This window comes from Halteromyces radiatus, assembly GCF_025201355.1.
Source record: "Halteromyces radiatus strain CBS 162.75 chromosome Unknown BX664scaffold_3, whole genome shotgun sequence".
Taxonomy (NCBI): Eukaryota; Fungi; Mucoromycota; class Mucoromycetes; order Mucorales; family Cunninghamellaceae; genus Halteromyces; species Halteromyces radiatus.
Genome location: NW_026251689.1, coordinates 492,081 through 507,819, shown reverse-complemented (window position 1 = coordinate 507,819; position 15,739 = coordinate 492,081). Strand labels below are relative to the sequence as shown.

General features: G+C 34.1%; 7 protein-coding genes across 7 annotated transcripts; all 7 read right to left on the bottom strand.

The window, feature by feature from the left end:
* Window positions 1-703: 703 nt before the first annotated feature.
* On the bottom strand, window positions 704-1,741 carry BX664DRAFT_357171 (class gamma glutathione S-transferase 2; the record flags this gene model as incomplete). The annotated part of the gene is made up of 5 exons (XM_051547934.1): window positions 704-873; window positions 955-1,020; window positions 1,103-1,314; window positions 1,384-1,593; window positions 1,690-1,741. The coding sequence occupies 5 exons, from the start codon at window positions 1,739-1,741 to the stop codon at window positions 790-792; spliced, it is 624 nt and encodes a 207-aa protein (XP_051401097.1). The 3' UTR covers window positions 704-789.
* A 733-nt stretch (window positions 1,742-2,474) lies between these two features.
* BX664DRAFT_357170 (class gamma glutathione S-transferase) lies at window positions 2,475-3,423 on the bottom strand (the record flags this gene model as incomplete). Its single annotated transcript, XM_051547933.1, has 5 exons — window positions 2,475-2,558; window positions 2,648-2,713; window positions 2,776-2,987; window positions 3,075-3,284; window positions 3,372-3,423. 5 exons carry the CDS (start codon window positions 3,421-3,423, stop codon window positions 2,475-2,477), a joined length of 624 nt encoding a protein of 207 aa, XP_051401096.1.
* Window positions 3,424-4,101: 678 nt separating this feature from the next.
* Window positions 4,102-5,329, bottom strand: BX664DRAFT_277036 (class gamma glutathione S-transferase; the record flags this gene model as incomplete). Its single annotated transcript, XM_051541350.1, has 5 exons — window positions 4,102-4,376; window positions 4,502-4,567; window positions 4,676-4,890; window positions 4,947-5,162; window positions 5,275-5,329. The coding sequence occupies 5 exons, from the start codon at window positions 5,327-5,329 to the stop codon at window positions 4,296-4,298; spliced, it is 633 nt and encodes a 210-aa protein (XP_051401095.1). The 3' UTR covers window positions 4,102-4,295.
* A 319-nt stretch (window positions 5,330-5,648) lies between these two features.
* Window positions 5,649-8,255, bottom strand: BX664DRAFT_327792 (uncharacterized protein). Its single transcript, XM_051544477.1, has one exon. It carries the CDS (start codon window positions 8,214-8,216, stop codon window positions 5,712-5,714), a length of 2,505 nt encoding a protein of 834 aa, XP_051401094.1. The 5' UTR covers window positions 8,217-8,255; the 3' UTR covers window positions 5,649-5,711.
* A 451-nt stretch (window positions 8,256-8,706) lies between these two features.
* On the bottom strand, window positions 8,707-12,077 carry BX664DRAFT_327790 (6-phosphofructokinase). The gene is made up of 4 exons (XM_051544476.1): window positions 11,685-12,077; window positions 11,289-11,616; window positions 11,102-11,169; window positions 8,707-11,011 (listed from the first exon to the last, which is right to left on the bottom strand). The coding sequence occupies exons 1-4, from the start codon at window positions 11,988-11,990 to the stop codon at window positions 8,897-8,899; spliced, it is 2,817 nt and encodes a 938-aa protein (XP_051401093.1). The 5' UTR covers window positions 11,991-12,077; the 3' UTR covers window positions 8,707-8,896.
* Window positions 12,078-12,303: 226 nt separating this feature from the next.
* BX664DRAFT_327787 (mitochondrial carrier domain-containing protein) lies at window positions 12,304-13,922 on the bottom strand. The gene is made up of 3 exons (XM_051544475.1): window positions 13,486-13,922; window positions 12,662-13,384; window positions 12,304-12,566 (listed from the first exon to the last, which is right to left on the bottom strand). The coding sequence occupies exons 1-3, from the start codon at window positions 13,627-13,629 to the stop codon at window positions 12,540-12,542; spliced, it is 894 nt and encodes a 297-aa protein (XP_051401092.1). The 5' UTR covers window positions 13,630-13,922; the 3' UTR covers window positions 12,304-12,539.
* A 279-nt stretch (window positions 13,923-14,201) lies between these two features.
* On the bottom strand, window positions 14,202-15,731 carry BX664DRAFT_327784 (Mak16 protein). Its single transcript, XM_051544474.1, has 5 exons — window positions 15,593-15,731; window positions 15,416-15,525; window positions 15,118-15,334; window positions 14,769-15,045; window positions 14,202-14,700 (listed from the first exon to the last, which is right to left on the bottom strand). Exons 1-5 carry the CDS (start codon window positions 15,652-15,654, stop codon window positions 14,428-14,430), a joined length of 939 nt encoding a protein of 312 aa, XP_051401091.1. The 5' UTR covers window positions 15,655-15,731; the 3' UTR covers window positions 14,202-14,427.
* Between the last annotated feature and the right edge of the window lie 8 nt (window positions 15,732-15,739).

Here is a 15,739-nt window from a genome sequence, read left to right as displayed (position 1 = left end):
ACATCTATTCCCAGCCTCAAAACATTGCGTGTTACTGTATGATACGTGATCAGTTTGAGAAAAGAAAAAAAAAAAGAAAATAATCTTTATTTTTTTTTTCCTCTCCTCTTTGGATGGATATGTATTAATAGTTCAAATCATTAGATAATCGCATACAATCATTCATCTTATCATATATCTGATTTTCTTTATACTACATTCGTTCTTGTTTTTTTTTTTTTGTCCCACGTTTTTGGAGACCATTCATTAATGATAATGATACTATTTGTTGTACAAACAAGCTCAACGACAACAAAGTTGCAACAATAGGGAGCCTTGATGTCTCTTGCTTCATCAACCTTGCAAGAAAAACAAAGCAGCAAGAACCCTTAGACCCCGTTTTTCCTGATTGAAACCTATATTAGGTAGTAATGATCCGATGATGAGAAAATATCTTTATTTTAATTATTATGAGGATGGAATATGTGGGTGGTATCTATGATGGATAGTCTGTAATGATGATGACGCGTCCTTCAGTGACAAATATATAATGATTCAATTAAAAAAAAAGTTCTATTTATTTTTATTTGTGTAATATGTGATGATTACTATTATGATGCAAAGTCATCCTCATTAAGACCCCCAAATCTCAAGCATTCAATGTTTGAACATCATTCATCCCCAAACACATTGGAGTAAAAAAAAAAAAAAAAAAAAAAAAAAATATTTGGTAAAAAAGGTCAAACATTTTTATTATAAGAACAAAAGAGAAAAGAAGACTCTAAAGTGATTTTTTTTTTTTTGAAAAACCTATTTGGCCAAAGAAGCAATATATTCAGTAAGATTAGGACGTTGAGAGAAGGCATCAATAAATTTGGCCACGTGAGGGTATCCCTATTTATTTACATAAAAAAAAAAAGAGTTACTTTCGCTATTATACAATATATTCCCACGAACTAAAACTTAGGATCTTACTTGGACGTGTTTTAAGGCGTTGTCATCTTGGATAATATGGTATACAAGGAAATCAGCATAAGTAATCTATTAAATCAAAAAAAAAAAAAAAAAAAAAAAGATATAAGACAAGAAAGTAAATCCTTTTTTTTTTTTTTAATCTACTTACTTCTTCACCCAAGATATAAGGACCTTCGTTTTGTTGATAGATAGATTCATAAGCATTCAAGTATTTGGTAGTGTCCTTTTCAAAATGTTCTTTCCACTTTTCTTTATCTTCACATCGGTATAGAGGTAACCTGGTACCATAATGATCACGTGTCACATCAGCAGCCACTTCCAGAATATATTGATCATCATCATTAGCAGGAAGGTATTTTCCTAATCATTTTAAAAATAAAATCCGTTAATACATCCATTCCATATATCCTTTTCTTTTAAATCATTTACCTAACTTCTTGCATAAGTAACGCATGGTAGGGGCTGTCTTATTGTATAATTTTCCATCCAATTCAATATAAGGCATAGTAGGATAAATCATTTTTTCGGAAAGCTCTTTCTTGATAGATGGCCAATCAGCATACTTATGACGAACATAAGTATATTCAACACCAGAATCCTTCAATAATAAATTCAAATTTTCACCCAAAAAAGCAATAGCTATACAGATATATTTATATAAATAGTAATAACAAAAAAAAAAAAAAAAGATGTTAGATGAATCAACAGTAATTTCTTTTATCTATATGAACTTACATGGCTCGCCTTCGAAAACGAAGTAATGAAGAGTAATAGGAGAGGAAATCATTTTTATTAACAGAATTTTTGTTTTGAGAATAACGAAAAGAAAAAGGGAAGAAATGTTTTAATGCAGAAAATTAAGTTTTAGATCCAAAATTCAACGCGTGAGATTACAAATCAATTGTTTGATCTCCGACGTAACATATCATTTATGACAAGAAAGTGATGATGATGGTTGTCCTTAAAGAATTAGTTTTAAAACATCTATCAGTAGGTTTCATATAAACACGTATCACCTTATGGTACAAACCTATATGATCAATTTGAAAAAAAAGGGTAATCTTCATTTTTTTTTCTTCTTCTCCTCTCTGGGTGAATATGATTCAAGTCACTAGATGATCATGTTCAACATCCTATCCTCTCATCTATCTGTTTTTCTTTATACTACATTCGCTCTTATCCTTCTTTCCCACACTTTCAAAACATGGTAGACAGCAAATTACCAGATAATGAAAAAGCATCTTTCTATTGGTTGCTACAATGGATGATGGATGATGGAGAATCTATAATGGTTCTATAGTGATATGAATAAAAAAGATTCTCTTCATTGATCTTTATTTCTATAATATAATTCCTGTGATGATGATGATGATGATGATGTAAAGTAGGCTTATTAAGAGGATCAAATATTAAACATTCAATATCTAAACATCACCCATTCTCGGATACAGTTCGGTTATAAAAAAAAAACGTTTTATTATACTAATGTGTTTTTCTGAAAAAAAAAAAAAAAAAAAAAACTATTGGGCCAAAGAAGCAATATATTCAGCAAGATTAGGACGTTGGGAGAAGGTTTCAACAAACTTGGCCACATGAGGGTAACCCTATTTATGTAAAAATAAAAATAAGAAAAAAGAGTTAATACCCTATCATGCAATATCCATCATGCAAGATGTAAATTATAGGATCTTACTTGGACGTGTTTTAAGGCATTGTCATCTTGGATAACATGATAAACAAGGAAATCGGCATAAGTAATCTATAAAATCAAAAAAAAAAAGTAAGATACCAAAATAATCCCTTTTATATTAATCTACTTACTTCTTCACCCAAGATATAAGGACCTTCCTTATGTTGATAGATGGATTCATAAGCATTCAAGTATTTGGTGGTATCCCTTTCAAAATGTTCTTTCAGTTTTTCTTCATCTTCACATCGGAATACGGGCATCGTGGTACCATAATGATCACGAACGACATCAGCAACTACTTCCACAGTATATAGATCATCATCATTGGCAGGAAGGTATTTTCCTAACCATTACATATAAAAAAAAAAGATTAATCAACACACCTATTCTTTTTTTTTTTTTTTTTACTATTATTGTATAAATCATTTACCCAACTTCTTGCATAAATAACGCATGGTAGGAACTGTCTTGTTGTACACTTTTCCATCCAATTCAATGAAAGGCATAGTAGGATGATTCACCTTTTTGGAAATATCTTCTTTGATAGGTGCCCATTCATCACGTTTGTGGCGAAGGTAAGTGTATTCAATACCAGAGTCCTTTAATAACAAATTCAAGTTTTCACCCAAAGCAGAGGTGGCTATATATATGCATAAATAAATATATATATATATATTAGATCGATCAAAAATAAAAAAAAAAAATATTCTTATCTATATGGACTTACATGGCTTGCCTTCAATATCGAAGTAATGAAGAGTAACAGGAGAAGAGATCATTTTGTTAATAGCTTGATTTTTTTTTTTTTTGAAGAGAAGAATAAAGAAAAGAAAAGAAATAATCAACGCGAGAGAATTGTTGACTTTAAATACCTTAAAACGCGTCATATTGCGCAGAAAGCATTCGCAAGCAAGATGAACTTCTTGAGATTACAAATCAAATGTTTGATCTCCGATATACAATAGAGATCTTACCTTTTATGACTACTATGCATCATCATCGTTGGTTTTCAAGAAAGAACTAGTTTTAAATCATCTATCCAGAGTCTCGTAACATTGCGTGTCATTGTATGATGCTTGATCAACTTGGGAACAAACAAAAAAAAAATCTTTATTTCTTTCTCTCTCCTCGAAGATAGGATATGTATTAGGCCTTCAAACACCAGATGATCGCATTCAACCATTCATTTTCATCTTATCACCAATCTGATTTTCCTTGTACTACATTCACTCTTGACTTTTTCTTTTTCTTTTTTTTTTTTTTTTTTTTTTTTGTTCCAGAAACCATTCATTAATAGTAATGTTGTTGATTGTACAAACAAGGTCAATAACAATGTTGAAAAAAAAGGGACTTTGGTGTTTCTTGGTTTATCAACCCTGCAAGAAAAAAAAGACAAAGAAATCGATAAATACCCTTGGACTCCGTTTTTATTTATTGAAATCTATATTAGGCAGTAATTACCAGATAACGAAAAAATACTTTTATTTGGTCACTATGACGATGAATGATGTGGATGATGGATGGTCTGTAATGATGATGATGCCTCCCACAACGAGGATGATGTGTCTATCATGTTTTCTACAGTGATATTGATTTTTTTTTTTTTAAAAAAAAAAAGAGTTTTATTTGTTCATCTTTGTTTGTATACTCTCTATGATGATGATGCGAAGTAATCTACGAGATTGGGACGATGAGTAAAGGCTTGTACAAAAGTGGCAATATGAGGATATTCCTAATAGAGAGAAAAGAAGAAGAACAGTTGAATTGATTGAGTGATGATGATGACTGATGATTGTTGATATTTCTATGGATGATTCCTTAATACAAGTGTCTTTTTTTTTTTTTTTTGTTTCTTACCTCGAGTAAACTAAAAGCATTATCGTCATCCAAGAGATGATAAATAAGGATATCAGCATAAGACAACTACCACCATATGTAACATCAATCACATATACAAATAAAAAAAAAAAGAGGAGTTAAATCAAAATGAGATGATGAGAATCACTATGGATAAAAAAAAAATTCACTTACGTCTTCACCCAAGATATAAGGACCAGTAGAACGAGCGGCATAGACACGTTCAAATATTTCTAAATACTTGCGAGTAGTAGATGCTTGATGATTAGCTAAGACTTGTTCATCAGTGGACATGAAGACGGGCAATATGGCATTCCAATAATCGCGAGTGATATCAGCCACAGCATCCAATTCATATTCCTCCTTGTCATCTTTCCCACGATACTTGCCTAATAGAAAAAAAAAAGATGAGTACATAAGCCATGATGATGATCACTTCATTTACCTAATTGTTTACTGATGTATCGCATAGCAGGTACAGTTTTGTTAAAGGCAAATCCATCGATTTCTATAAATGGCATGGTGGGTCCAAAGATATGTTTGTTCTCCACCATGTCTTGTTTAATTGTAGGCCATTCATCATTCTTGTGTCGAATATAAGTATAATCCAACCCTGCATCTTTAAGTAACAGATGAATGTTCTCACCCAACGCGGCCGTTGCTACAGATAGATATGAAGATCAGTTTTTTTTTTTGTTTTTTTTTTTAAAAAAAAAAAAAAAAAGAAAGAAAGAAAAGAAAAAAAAAGATGATGTTCGTGAAGTTTCACTTACTTTTTTTTCCTGGAAGATAATCAAAATAATGAAGTGTGATAGACGTAAAGACCATGATGACTGTATATGATCCCGATAAAAGCGTCCAAGCATGATGATGATTTATATAGAAAAAAAAAAAGGTAAATAACTGCGGTATCCAGGAAGTACAAATATTTTTTTTCCCAGCTTGAGTGTCAATTTTTTCTGAGGAATGCATGTGAAACATACCAACATGATGAAACTCTTTTTTTTTTTTTTTGATCGAATATGGTAACACAGCTAATGACAACTTTATTTATTTATTGAAAAGATGGATACAATGATGTCTTTTTTTTATAAATATATATAAATTGTCTCTAATCCGTAAAAGAATAATGGTACATGATAAATAAAATAATAATAATAATAATAATAATATAATAAGAATGAATGATGGGAAATAATAAACTAAATCACTAGAATATCTTGCCTCCAAAAAAGTTCATACCAGGTCCTTTCTTCTTTTCCTTCTTGCTCTTCGTCTTTTCCTGTGAAGAATCCAAATCAGAATTATATTGACGAGGTGTAGATGGAGGACTCATGCCTAACATACGGCTACCAGCACCGACTCCACTAGGTCCATTGATAAATGAATTGGCTGACATTGGAGGTGATAGGGGATTGGTGTTAGATGAAGAAAGTCGATGTTTTGGTGATGATGATCCTGATGGTGCCACTGCTGTATGTGTACTTGTTCCTGTTGATGTACTGGGTGATCGATTATTGTTCATGAGAGGACTATGAGGATGATGTGAATAAGGAGTATCATGTGTGGCTGAAGAATATCGATCGTACCTGGAGGCTTGTGGTGACATGAGAGGTGAATGTTGTTGTTGTACAGGCGGAGATCGTCGAGAAGCTAAAAGATCCCGTTGCTGCTGTTGTCGTTGTATATTGCCAAAAGAAGAAGGTGAGAAATCTGCAGAAGGTGACATAGCTCCAGTACCTATATCTGTACCCATCGTTGGTGCTGAAGTGCTGGTTGACATGGGAGTTGTCATTGTTGTTGTTGTTGTTGTTGTACTTGGACCATTGGTACTATTACTATTTTCCATTTGAATACCAGCTTGAACCATTTGTTGTTGTTGTATCATTTTCTTGGCGGCAATCATCATTTTCAAAGCACGGATTTGTAAACTAGTTTGGTGTGAGAGGGCTGCAGTTTCGAAAATCAACGGTGCTGTCGACATGTTCAACATTTGGTGTAAAGCATGTGTCGTCAAAACGCGTAATCGTGGCAAATCGTACATATCAGATAAAAGTAAAAGTTGTGCCAGAATATGAGGTTGATATTGTTGAGCCGTTAAAAGATTGTCAGTATAAATGAATTGTAAAAGAGCGATAACCACAGGATAAGAATAAGGGAATAACATACTGTGACTTTTCAAGATAGCACCATTGTTGTTGTCCGAGTTGTCCATGTTGTTGTTATCAAGATGACCAGTAGAAGAGGATAAAGAACTTTTGTTGGTTTCCATCAAATCAGCAAAATATGGCCATCGTTGCGCTAATACTGCAGAATTGACAGGAATACTTTGATTTTCACGAGTAACAATGTAAAAATCAGAAACAGCTGGTTCGTTCAAAAGAGAAAGTCCCATTTCTTGAGCCAAAGTAGAACATGTGATTCTTGGTAACTGATACACGCCAAAAGCTTCCAAATCCACCAAGGCCATATGATCAAAATTGGTTTGTCGATGATGGTAATCATCCAGAAGACTACGTTGCTGATTACCAAATACAATAAATCGATTTGATGCTTCATGTAAAACTCCACGATTCCAAGAACCTTGACTAAAGATTGTACCAGTTTCAATTCTTGACCAAGTTAGTGTGCCCAAATTCAAAGACCAAACACTATACGATTGAGCTTGTGGCGACAGATAGGTACCAGCCAAAATTAGATGATGACCCAAAGTATGACCAGTAGGAAATCGTAATCCAGGAGGCATGGCAGATCCAGTCATAAATGAAGAGCAATCTTCAATTGTAGGTGTATTCGTATTGGAGGATGGCATAAATACAAGTTGTAATTCCCTTTTGACATCGGTAAAATTGTAATTGGTGTAGAGATAAATCGGACTAGGTTCTTCAATAGATACTGATTGATTTCGAACAGCAGAAGTACGTCGTTGTTGCCTTTTATTTGCAGAATCATCCTCTGATTGTTGTTTCAAATGATGAAAGTGATTTGATGTTGTATTATCGTCAGTCATTGTTTCCTTCACAGCTGCCGGTAGTCGAGTGCCAGGAGGTGTTGTCACTGCAATAGATCGATAAGCACCCACATGTTTATCGATGGTCTTGACTTGTACCCATTCCCATGATTTGAGATCCAATATATTCAATTCTGGTAAATAGCTATTGTTCATATCTTGACCACCCACTACCACTAACTTATCATCCACAATTTCCGCCAAATGAGCATATCGAGGACGTGGAGAAAAAAGAGAAGGATGAATAGTCGGTCGTCGCCAAGTCATGGTATCAAGATCCAAAATACTAAGATCATCTACTACACATAATCCTCCACTACTGTTCATGTTATTTCCAGTTTCGTCATCGCCTATGGTTGATCCCGTTGTTATTGCTGCTGCTGTTGCTGCTGAGGAAGATGTTGCTTTTCTTGTATAACCCATACCGCCAAAGATAATAAGTGATCGTTTATAAACATTAGCTGAATGAAAATAACGAGGAGTAGGTGGTTTGTCAGAATCAGGTGACGGAATATGACGAGTCCAAACATGTGTATTGACATCCATAACAAAAAGTTGGTTGGTCATTTTGCGAGTAGAAACCAGTCGTCCACCAAAAACAAAGAGTTGATCACCTGCTAATGTCACAGAAGGTCCAACAAGAGGAGGTGGTACTTCTCCTTTAGATGATCGTATTTGTGTGATGATTCCGGAAATAGATTGCATTGAGTTTGTTCAATAAAACCAAAAAAAAAAAAAAATAAACCTAGTGAAAGGCAATTGTTTCTAATTGTTGTAGTAAAAAAAAAAAAAAACTTTTGTCGATATATTTGTTGTTGTTGTTGTTGTTGATTGTAAATGGCTTTTTGTTGTTCACTAACCAATTCAGGAATAAGAGTGTCAATGAGGGAAATAAAGACAAAAAAGAAAAGAAAAAAAAAATGAGAGAGAGGATTTCAGAAAAACGAAAAGAAAAAAAAAAAAAAAAAAACTTTAACAGAGAAAATTGACGGAGTTTTTTTTTTCTTGAAAAGTCCTTGGAATATTCGAAATTGCCAATGAGACACTAAATATAATAATATAAAATAACTCAATTTGATGAATTATATAAGAAAAGTATAAGCATATTATCTAATCTCTAATAAATAATAATCAGATCTTTTTTTTTTCCTCATCATCATCATCATCATAAACAATATCTATGGAGTGTATTTTTTTTTTTATTTTATTTTTTTATTTTTCCTTCCATTAGAAACCCATTTGCCAATAGATATCTGCCTTTTTTGGTTTCTATCCACATGGCGTCGCACTAACCCGATAATATATATAAAAAGTCTATTTAAAAAAGTTTTGTACATAAATACTAAAAAAAAAAAAAAATATCAAACTATAACTAAACTAAGTTATCATGATGATCGAAGAGATTGAGCACCAGGAGAGAATAAACCACGACCAGCCAATAAATCCACTAGAGGTCTTCTTTGATACCACCAAGCTTTCTTAGGTTTACGATTCTTGATATCCGTCAAAGGTTCTAACTGTTTGACCGTCATAAAGGATACTCCAGCACCATCTAATCCAACTACTACTGCAGATTTGTCAGTCTTGCATAATTCAACAGGTGTTGATTGACCGCGTGCCAAATTTAATACTTGTTCAGTTTCCCTTTCCATAAATTGTATAGCACTCATTCCCAAACGAGTGGCCCGGATACGATCCATTGGTGATGGTGTATTGCCTTGTTGAATATGTCCCAAAACTGCCGTACGAGAATCAAATAGGGCATGTCCTTCTTCCTTGAATATACTGCTGATCACATCTGTTGTATAGGTTTTACTGACAGTTTCATTACGAAGTACAATACGACCTTCAGATTTGTTGGGATCATCATCCATATAGAGTGCCATAAGATGATGTACATCAGACTGTAATCTTGTCAAATCGATACCTTCTTCTGGAATATAAATTGTGTTTGCTCCAGAGGCTAAACCTGCTTCCACCGCCAAATACCCTGAGCGACCACCTTGAACTTCCACCACAAATACACGACGACGAGATGACCGAGCAGATTGAATAATAGCATCACAAGAGTTGACAATGGCATTCAATGCTGTATCTGTTCCTAAAGAGTAATCCGTACCAGGTACATTATTGGATACTGTTGCTGGAATCACACACATAGGAATACAAAGTGAAGGATATCTAGCCCTAGCATTTTCCAAATTCTTCAAACAAGAGAAAGCTTCGAATCCACCAATAATCAATAAACCTTGTAAATTGAATTCTTGCATTTGATAAGCAACCATTCCCATATCGAGTTGTTCACCAGGTACATGACGATTGGTTCCCAATTCAGATCCACCACGAGAAGTCCATCCATCTACATCACTCCAAGTTAAATCGCTCATGGCACCCTTGATCAAACCATCAAATCCATTATAAATTGCAATAGGAGTATGTCCACGATTCACAGCATATCGTACTGCCGTTCGAGTTGCAGCATTCATACCACCAGCAGGAGCACCTACATGTAGAATACCAATACGTAGTTGTAGATGATCGGGAAGTTGTAAAGAATGATCATCCAGAATAGTTGAGGCATTGTACACGTTATATTCTTCGGCAAATTGAGGATCACGTAATTCCATGGCACGAGCAAAGTTCTTTTCCCCAATGGCTTCAGCTACTTCATGTGTCAGCTTGACGGCTTTCATCAAAGGTTTGCAGGTGACTTCATTGTTGCTCATACCGATCAATGGAGAAGGCATATCAGGTGTAGAACGTAAAACAGCATCCACAGCAGCTACTCCCTGGATAGTGGCGAGAATACGATCAAAAGCTGCAGGTGATCCACCCCGTTGTGTATGTCCCAAAGTCGTCACACGTGTATCTAAGCCTAAACGTTCAGTTAAAATGTCCTTGATCTTGTCTGCCTTGATAGGATTGAGAGAAGTATCGATAGCACCTTCAGCCACAATGATAACAGTTTTTCGCTTGCCCAATTCTCGATGACGGTGAGCCACATTGCAAATAGTTGTTTCCCAATCATCAGGAGGAGGTCGTTCAGGAATAAATACAAAATCGGCCCCAGTTGCAATACCAGCCATCAAAGCCAACCAACCACAATGTCGTCCCATCACTTCAACTACAAAAGCACGAGAATGAGAAGAAGCTGTTGTTCCAATAGAATCTACACTTTCACAAATACGATGAAGAGATGTGACTGCACCAATAGTAATATCTGTACTTGACATATCATTATCGATTGATCCCACCAAACCAACAATTGTCAAATGATTATATTCTGATGCTTCTTCCTTGGTGATACGATCAGTAGCAAGTAATTCATCCACCAGTCCACTCCATTCTGATCTAAAGACATCAGCACCAGTCAATGAACCATCACCACCACATACAACAAGAGAGTCAATACCATTCTTGATCAAATTGCTTGCTGCTTTCAATCGACCTTCTCGTGTCTTGAATGACATGCAACGAGCTGTACCAATACTTGTACCACCCTAGATCAAAATTAGATAAAAAAAATATTTATTAATGCATTCATTAAATAATAAATAGTCTAATCTTTTATTTTTTTTTTATATATTTACCACAGCAAGCCAACCACGAACACTCTTCCAATCCATTTTTCGAATAAACTTGCCACCATCAACTAGACCTATATGAAAAAAAGAAAAAGAAGATTAACCCATTAGATTATTTTTTGAATCCCAGAACAAACCCCCAACAAAAAAAAAAAAAAAAAAAAAAAAAAAGTATGAGATCAAAAAATTTTACCTTGATAACCTTCATAAATACCAAAGACTTCACATCCTTTAGATATACTATAACGTACAACAGCACGTACAGCAGGATTCATACCAGGAGCATCACCACCTGAAGTTAAGACACCAATACGTTTCGGAGTTCCATCCTTACGAGAAGATTGAGGAAAATGTTGAGAAGATAAAGTAGAAGCATCCAAGAGATTGGGAAAAGCAGGTCGATTAGCAAATATAATACCATTGTTTAAAGGATCCAATACATGAAGTTCCAAAGTTTTTCCATCAATAGAGGATTTATCTTTATATCGAGCACCAATGGCTTGTAATTGAGTTTTCATAGACTATATATAAAGAGAAATAAGAATAATTCCTTTCAGAATAAGTTTTTTATTTTATTTTCTATACTTACATCAAGTTGTTTAATAGTTAAAACCAAAGCAACACCTTCCATTTTCCATTCATCGGTGTCTTTTGGTTGGTCAGTAGTCAAATCCTGAGGAATAACACCAGTACTCAAGATCAATTGAACAGTAATATCAGTTGAGAAGGCGTCAGGAGCAGCAGTAAGAACCAACCAAGTGACAGCATCAGATTCATGGCGTTCTTTCAAGATATGTTTGAATCCAATAGCAAGATAAAATTCACGCGTTTTTTCATAATCTTCGCGATTACCAGCATGGCATACAATATGAGATAATCCTTGAGGTGGCTTCATTATACTATCGTTGGGAATAACAATAAAATAAGAAAAGAAACAAACAGAATAGAATGTAAGCCGAGAAAATAAGTAAAGAAAGAAGAGGAAAAGAAACAAAAAAAAGAAACAAAAAAATAAAAGAAAAATAAAAAAAAAGATTGAAATGGGCTGACTTTTTTTTTTTCTTACTGTTTTTCTTCGAATCAGATGTTCTAAACTTTTTTTGGACGCATGACCCTCATCACTGCTTATTTTGAACTCAGGTAATAGATGGTTATGGCATTTGCTTTTGGAATAAAAATGACATGGGTGTAGTAAGTGGGCTGATCATTTTACTTGAGATGGCTTTTGTAAAAATGATTACTTTTTTTTTTCTTTATTGAGAGAAGACAAGAACTGGGAATTTTTTTAATACAAAATGAAATAATACAAGTAAATCTAAAATGATATTATAAGAAAGATGTACAAAGAAGGAGGGGATTTGATCATGGTAATACTAATAATAAGGATAATAATAAGAATGATGGTAATATAAATGATTGAATTAATAGATGGTGATGGTTGTGATTAGGAAAAGTGACCAGAAAGTAATTCCTATATATAAAACAAAGAAAAGAAAAAAAAAACAGGGGTTGCATAAGTTTAACATTTCATGATCCGCTATAATCTTTCATTCATATATCTCTTACATAAGTCATAAAGATGATGGCACTTGTAGGTGCACTTCTAGCAGCAGTAATACCACATCCTCGATAGAAAGCCTTGATTCCGCCAGCGTTGTAAAGCTCTCTTGTAGTTTGCATAAAGGATCGACTTGTTTTCCCTATCCGTAATTGTTCTTCATCCACTTGCATATGAGACTTGACTACATCCACAGGGAAGAATGAAATATTATATGCCACACCACCAAAAGCACCTCCAAGCATAAGTTCATAAGGGGATAAATCAGCCTTGGTGATTTGTTGATTTCCGCTAGCTTGTCGTCGTAATTGAATGAATCGATCACAAGTATATTCATAAAATCCAAACCAACAAGCACCACCACCAGTTTCTCGGATACAAGTTGCCAAAAACCCACGATAAAATCCTGTCATACCATGTTGATGGATTGTATGTCGAATAATATCTAGAGGACCAGTATATCGTCGATTATAGTTGCCATTACCTAGTTGTACTTGAAGTTTGCATTTGATCAATTCAACAGGAGTCAAAACTATGGAAGCTAGAGTACCAGACAATGCACCAGCTAATACTAATTGACTTTGGGACAATGGTACTACTTCAAACTCCATAAGGCTATTATTCTCCTTGTCTATCATTGTATAATGTCGGATCATCTTTTGGATTTGTCGATAACCAACAAATAGTGCTGCATTTTCCACTATTGCACCTACTAATGGTGAAGCCATACCCTGATTGGTTGTCATAATAAAAAAAAAAAAAAAAGATATGGAAATAGAGTTTTACTAAATATAAAAAGAAATTTCAATCATGATTGTTCTGAAAGTATTACCTTGTAAAAGCTAGTAGCTCCTTCGTTTTTCAACATGGAAAAGAAACATGCTGTAGGTCCAGAATAATAAGGACGATCCAGAGGTTGTGTTTGTAGTCGTACCTTGATAGTGTCAAAAGGATATTCAATCAGTTTACCAACCATACCTGCTATCTAAATAACAGAAGAATAATATTAAAAAAAAATATATATACCTTGCTGACTTACAGCTCCAAAAGCAAGATCATTGAGTTGTTCTCGAAAAGTCGATCTTGTATCTTTAACAAGTTGAGTAGGAGAAGGCAAAGAAGTGGCAGCAGTAGTAGTAGCAGCAGTAGCAGTAGTAGTACCAGTGGTAGCAGCAGTTTCCATTGTTGTAAAGAAGTAAGTATATGTACAAAGGAAAAGAAATGAGGAAATAAAAAAAAAAAAAAGAAGGAAGAAGGTCAACTTCCTTGACCTTTTATATAAAACCAAAGAGAGAGAGAGAGAAAGAAAAAAAAAAAGTAGGTGAGAGAGATAAATAAAAATGACTCAGACTTTACCCAGTAGAGGGGTTAAGACATTCCCAAGTTACGACCTTCCTAATCAGGAAGAGCTGGCGGGGGGATAATCATCAAAAAAGAAAAAAACGTACTGGTTTCTATTAATGCAGTTACAATAAAAGTGTTTGATTGCGACATTTCCAAAATCCCTCTTTTCTTTTTGATCACACAAACACATGCACAACATGTATACAGCTGACATGAGACAATATAAGATCAATATGTAAAAGTCTGAGATGTTTTTTTTTTATTCTTGAATGATGAAAAGTGATACAATGAGAGTTCAAAAGAAAAAAAAAAGTAAACAAGTAATGGTGGTGTAAGGGAAAAAATGATAAAACAGGCAAATAAAACAAATATGAAAAAGTGTAAATGGGGGGATTCTATTGTAAATAATATGTGTGTATAATAAGGTATCCTACAATTGTAAAGCGCCTTCATCTTCATGTTCGTATTCCACTTCCACATGAGCACCCTTCCTTGATCGTTTGCCGAACTTTTTGTTGCTTGTTGCCTTACGTTTCTTTCTTGGTGTATGATCCTCTTCATCGCTTTCTTGTTCTTCTTCCAATAACGTATCAGTTTGTTGTCCTTCTTCTTCATATTCAAATCCATCTTCCATGTCTTCCATATCTGACTCTTCAAAGTCAGATACAAATTCAACATCATCTTCATCACCTTCTTCTTCATTCTATATAAAAATAAAGTCAATCCTTACTTTCCCCGTCTCTTTTTATTATTATTATTATTATTATTTACCTCTAATTCAGCCAAGCGATCATTTTCATCAATGTCTTCTTCAGCTTCTTCTTCACTTTCTTCATCCTCGGCACCTTCCAAATCTTGATCCAAAATCTTTTGCCAGATTTCTTGATTGACATTAAGAGGAGCATCACCATAAGCCTTGTTTTTCAAACGTTCGATCAATTCTTTTTCAATGGATTTTTCAAGTCGAGCTGCCGCTTCCGCTTTTCGTTCCCTATTTGCTTCACGACGTTCTACCTTTTTCTTAATACCAATCAGTTGAGGTGCATCACTATTGATATAAAAAAAAAAATAATAACTGTTAGTTTTCTCATTCACTCAATTTTTTTTCTTTTTCGCTTACCCTTCCTTCAATTTCAATTTACGCATACGAATAAGATATTGTGTAATCTTGGTCAATCTTTGCTTGCATTTATGTTGTAAAAAGTTGGGCCAATATAAAAGTTCTTTATCGATTTGTGCCAAAGCTTCTGCGTAGTTCTTTGATAATTTTTTACGTTCCCACATTTTGGCTGGAGAGTGAGCACGTTCAGGTGTTTTCATATATAAATAAATGATACCTAAAATACAAAAAAAAAGGTGAATACTCTTCCTTCTACTATATACTCTTCTTCTTAGTTTTTCTTTTTTTTTTTTTTTACCTTTGTCTTCTCTAATCGTAGCATAACGACTATTTGCTAAAGGACACGATTGACGATTACAAAGACCTGTCACATTGTATTCATTACGACAAAAGGTTTGCATTTGAGTCCTATAGCGGATCAGAAAAAGTAGATAGATTAGTAACATATAAAAGGCTGGTGATCTATCGTACTTACTTGACTTTATAAGAACAAAACTGTTGATTAATAACCTGCCATATCACTTCGTCAGATTGCATAGTGAACTTGCTGGATCAATAAAATGAAAAAAAAGGTAAAACGAAGAAGAAGAAGAATAGTTGTAAGAAAGAAAGTTAAAAAAAA

Excerpts from the sequence above, each read along its gene's own strand:
- BX664DRAFT_327792 (XM_051544477.1), bottom strand. The coding sequence starts at position 8,216 with ATGCAATCTATTTCCGGAATCATCACACAAATACGATCATCTAAAGGA.
- BX664DRAFT_327790 (XM_051544476.1), bottom strand. The coding sequence starts at position 11,990 with ATGAAGCCACCTCAAGGATTATCTCATATTGTATGCCATGCTGGTAAT. Across the intron at positions 11,617-11,684 it reads TAACTATTAAACAACTTGAT|TCTATGAAAACTCAATTACA; the intron begins GTAAGTATAGAA and ends CTTTATATATAG. Across the intron at positions 11,012-11,101 it reads TTCGTGGTTGGCTTGCTGTG|GGTGGTACAAGTATTGGTAC; the intron begins GTAAATATATAA and ends ATTTTGATCTAG.
- BX664DRAFT_327787 (XM_051544475.1), bottom strand. The coding sequence starts at position 13,629 with ATGGTTGGTAAACTGATTGAATATCCTTTTGACACTATCAAGGTACGA. Across the intron at positions 13,385-13,485 it reads GAGCTACTAGCTTTTACAAG|GGTATGGCTTCACCATTAGT; the intron begins GTAATACTTTCA and ends ACAACCAATCAG. Across the intron at positions 12,567-12,661 it reads CCATCATCTTTATGACTTAT|GAATTACTTTCTGGTCACTT; the intron begins GTAAGAGATATA and ends TTTTATATATAG.
- BX664DRAFT_327784 (XM_051544474.1), bottom strand. The coding sequence starts at position 15,654 with ATGCAATCTGACGAAGTGATATGGCAGGTTATTAATCAACAGTTTTGT. Across the intron at positions 15,526-15,592 it reads TTTTGTTCTTATAAAGTCAA|GACTCAAATGCAAACCTTTT; the intron begins GTAAGTACGATA and ends GATCCGCTATAG. Across the intron at positions 15,046-15,117 it reads AAATTGAAATTGAAGGAAGG|TGATGCACCTCAACTGATTG; the intron begins GTAAGCGAAAAA and ends TTATATCAATAG.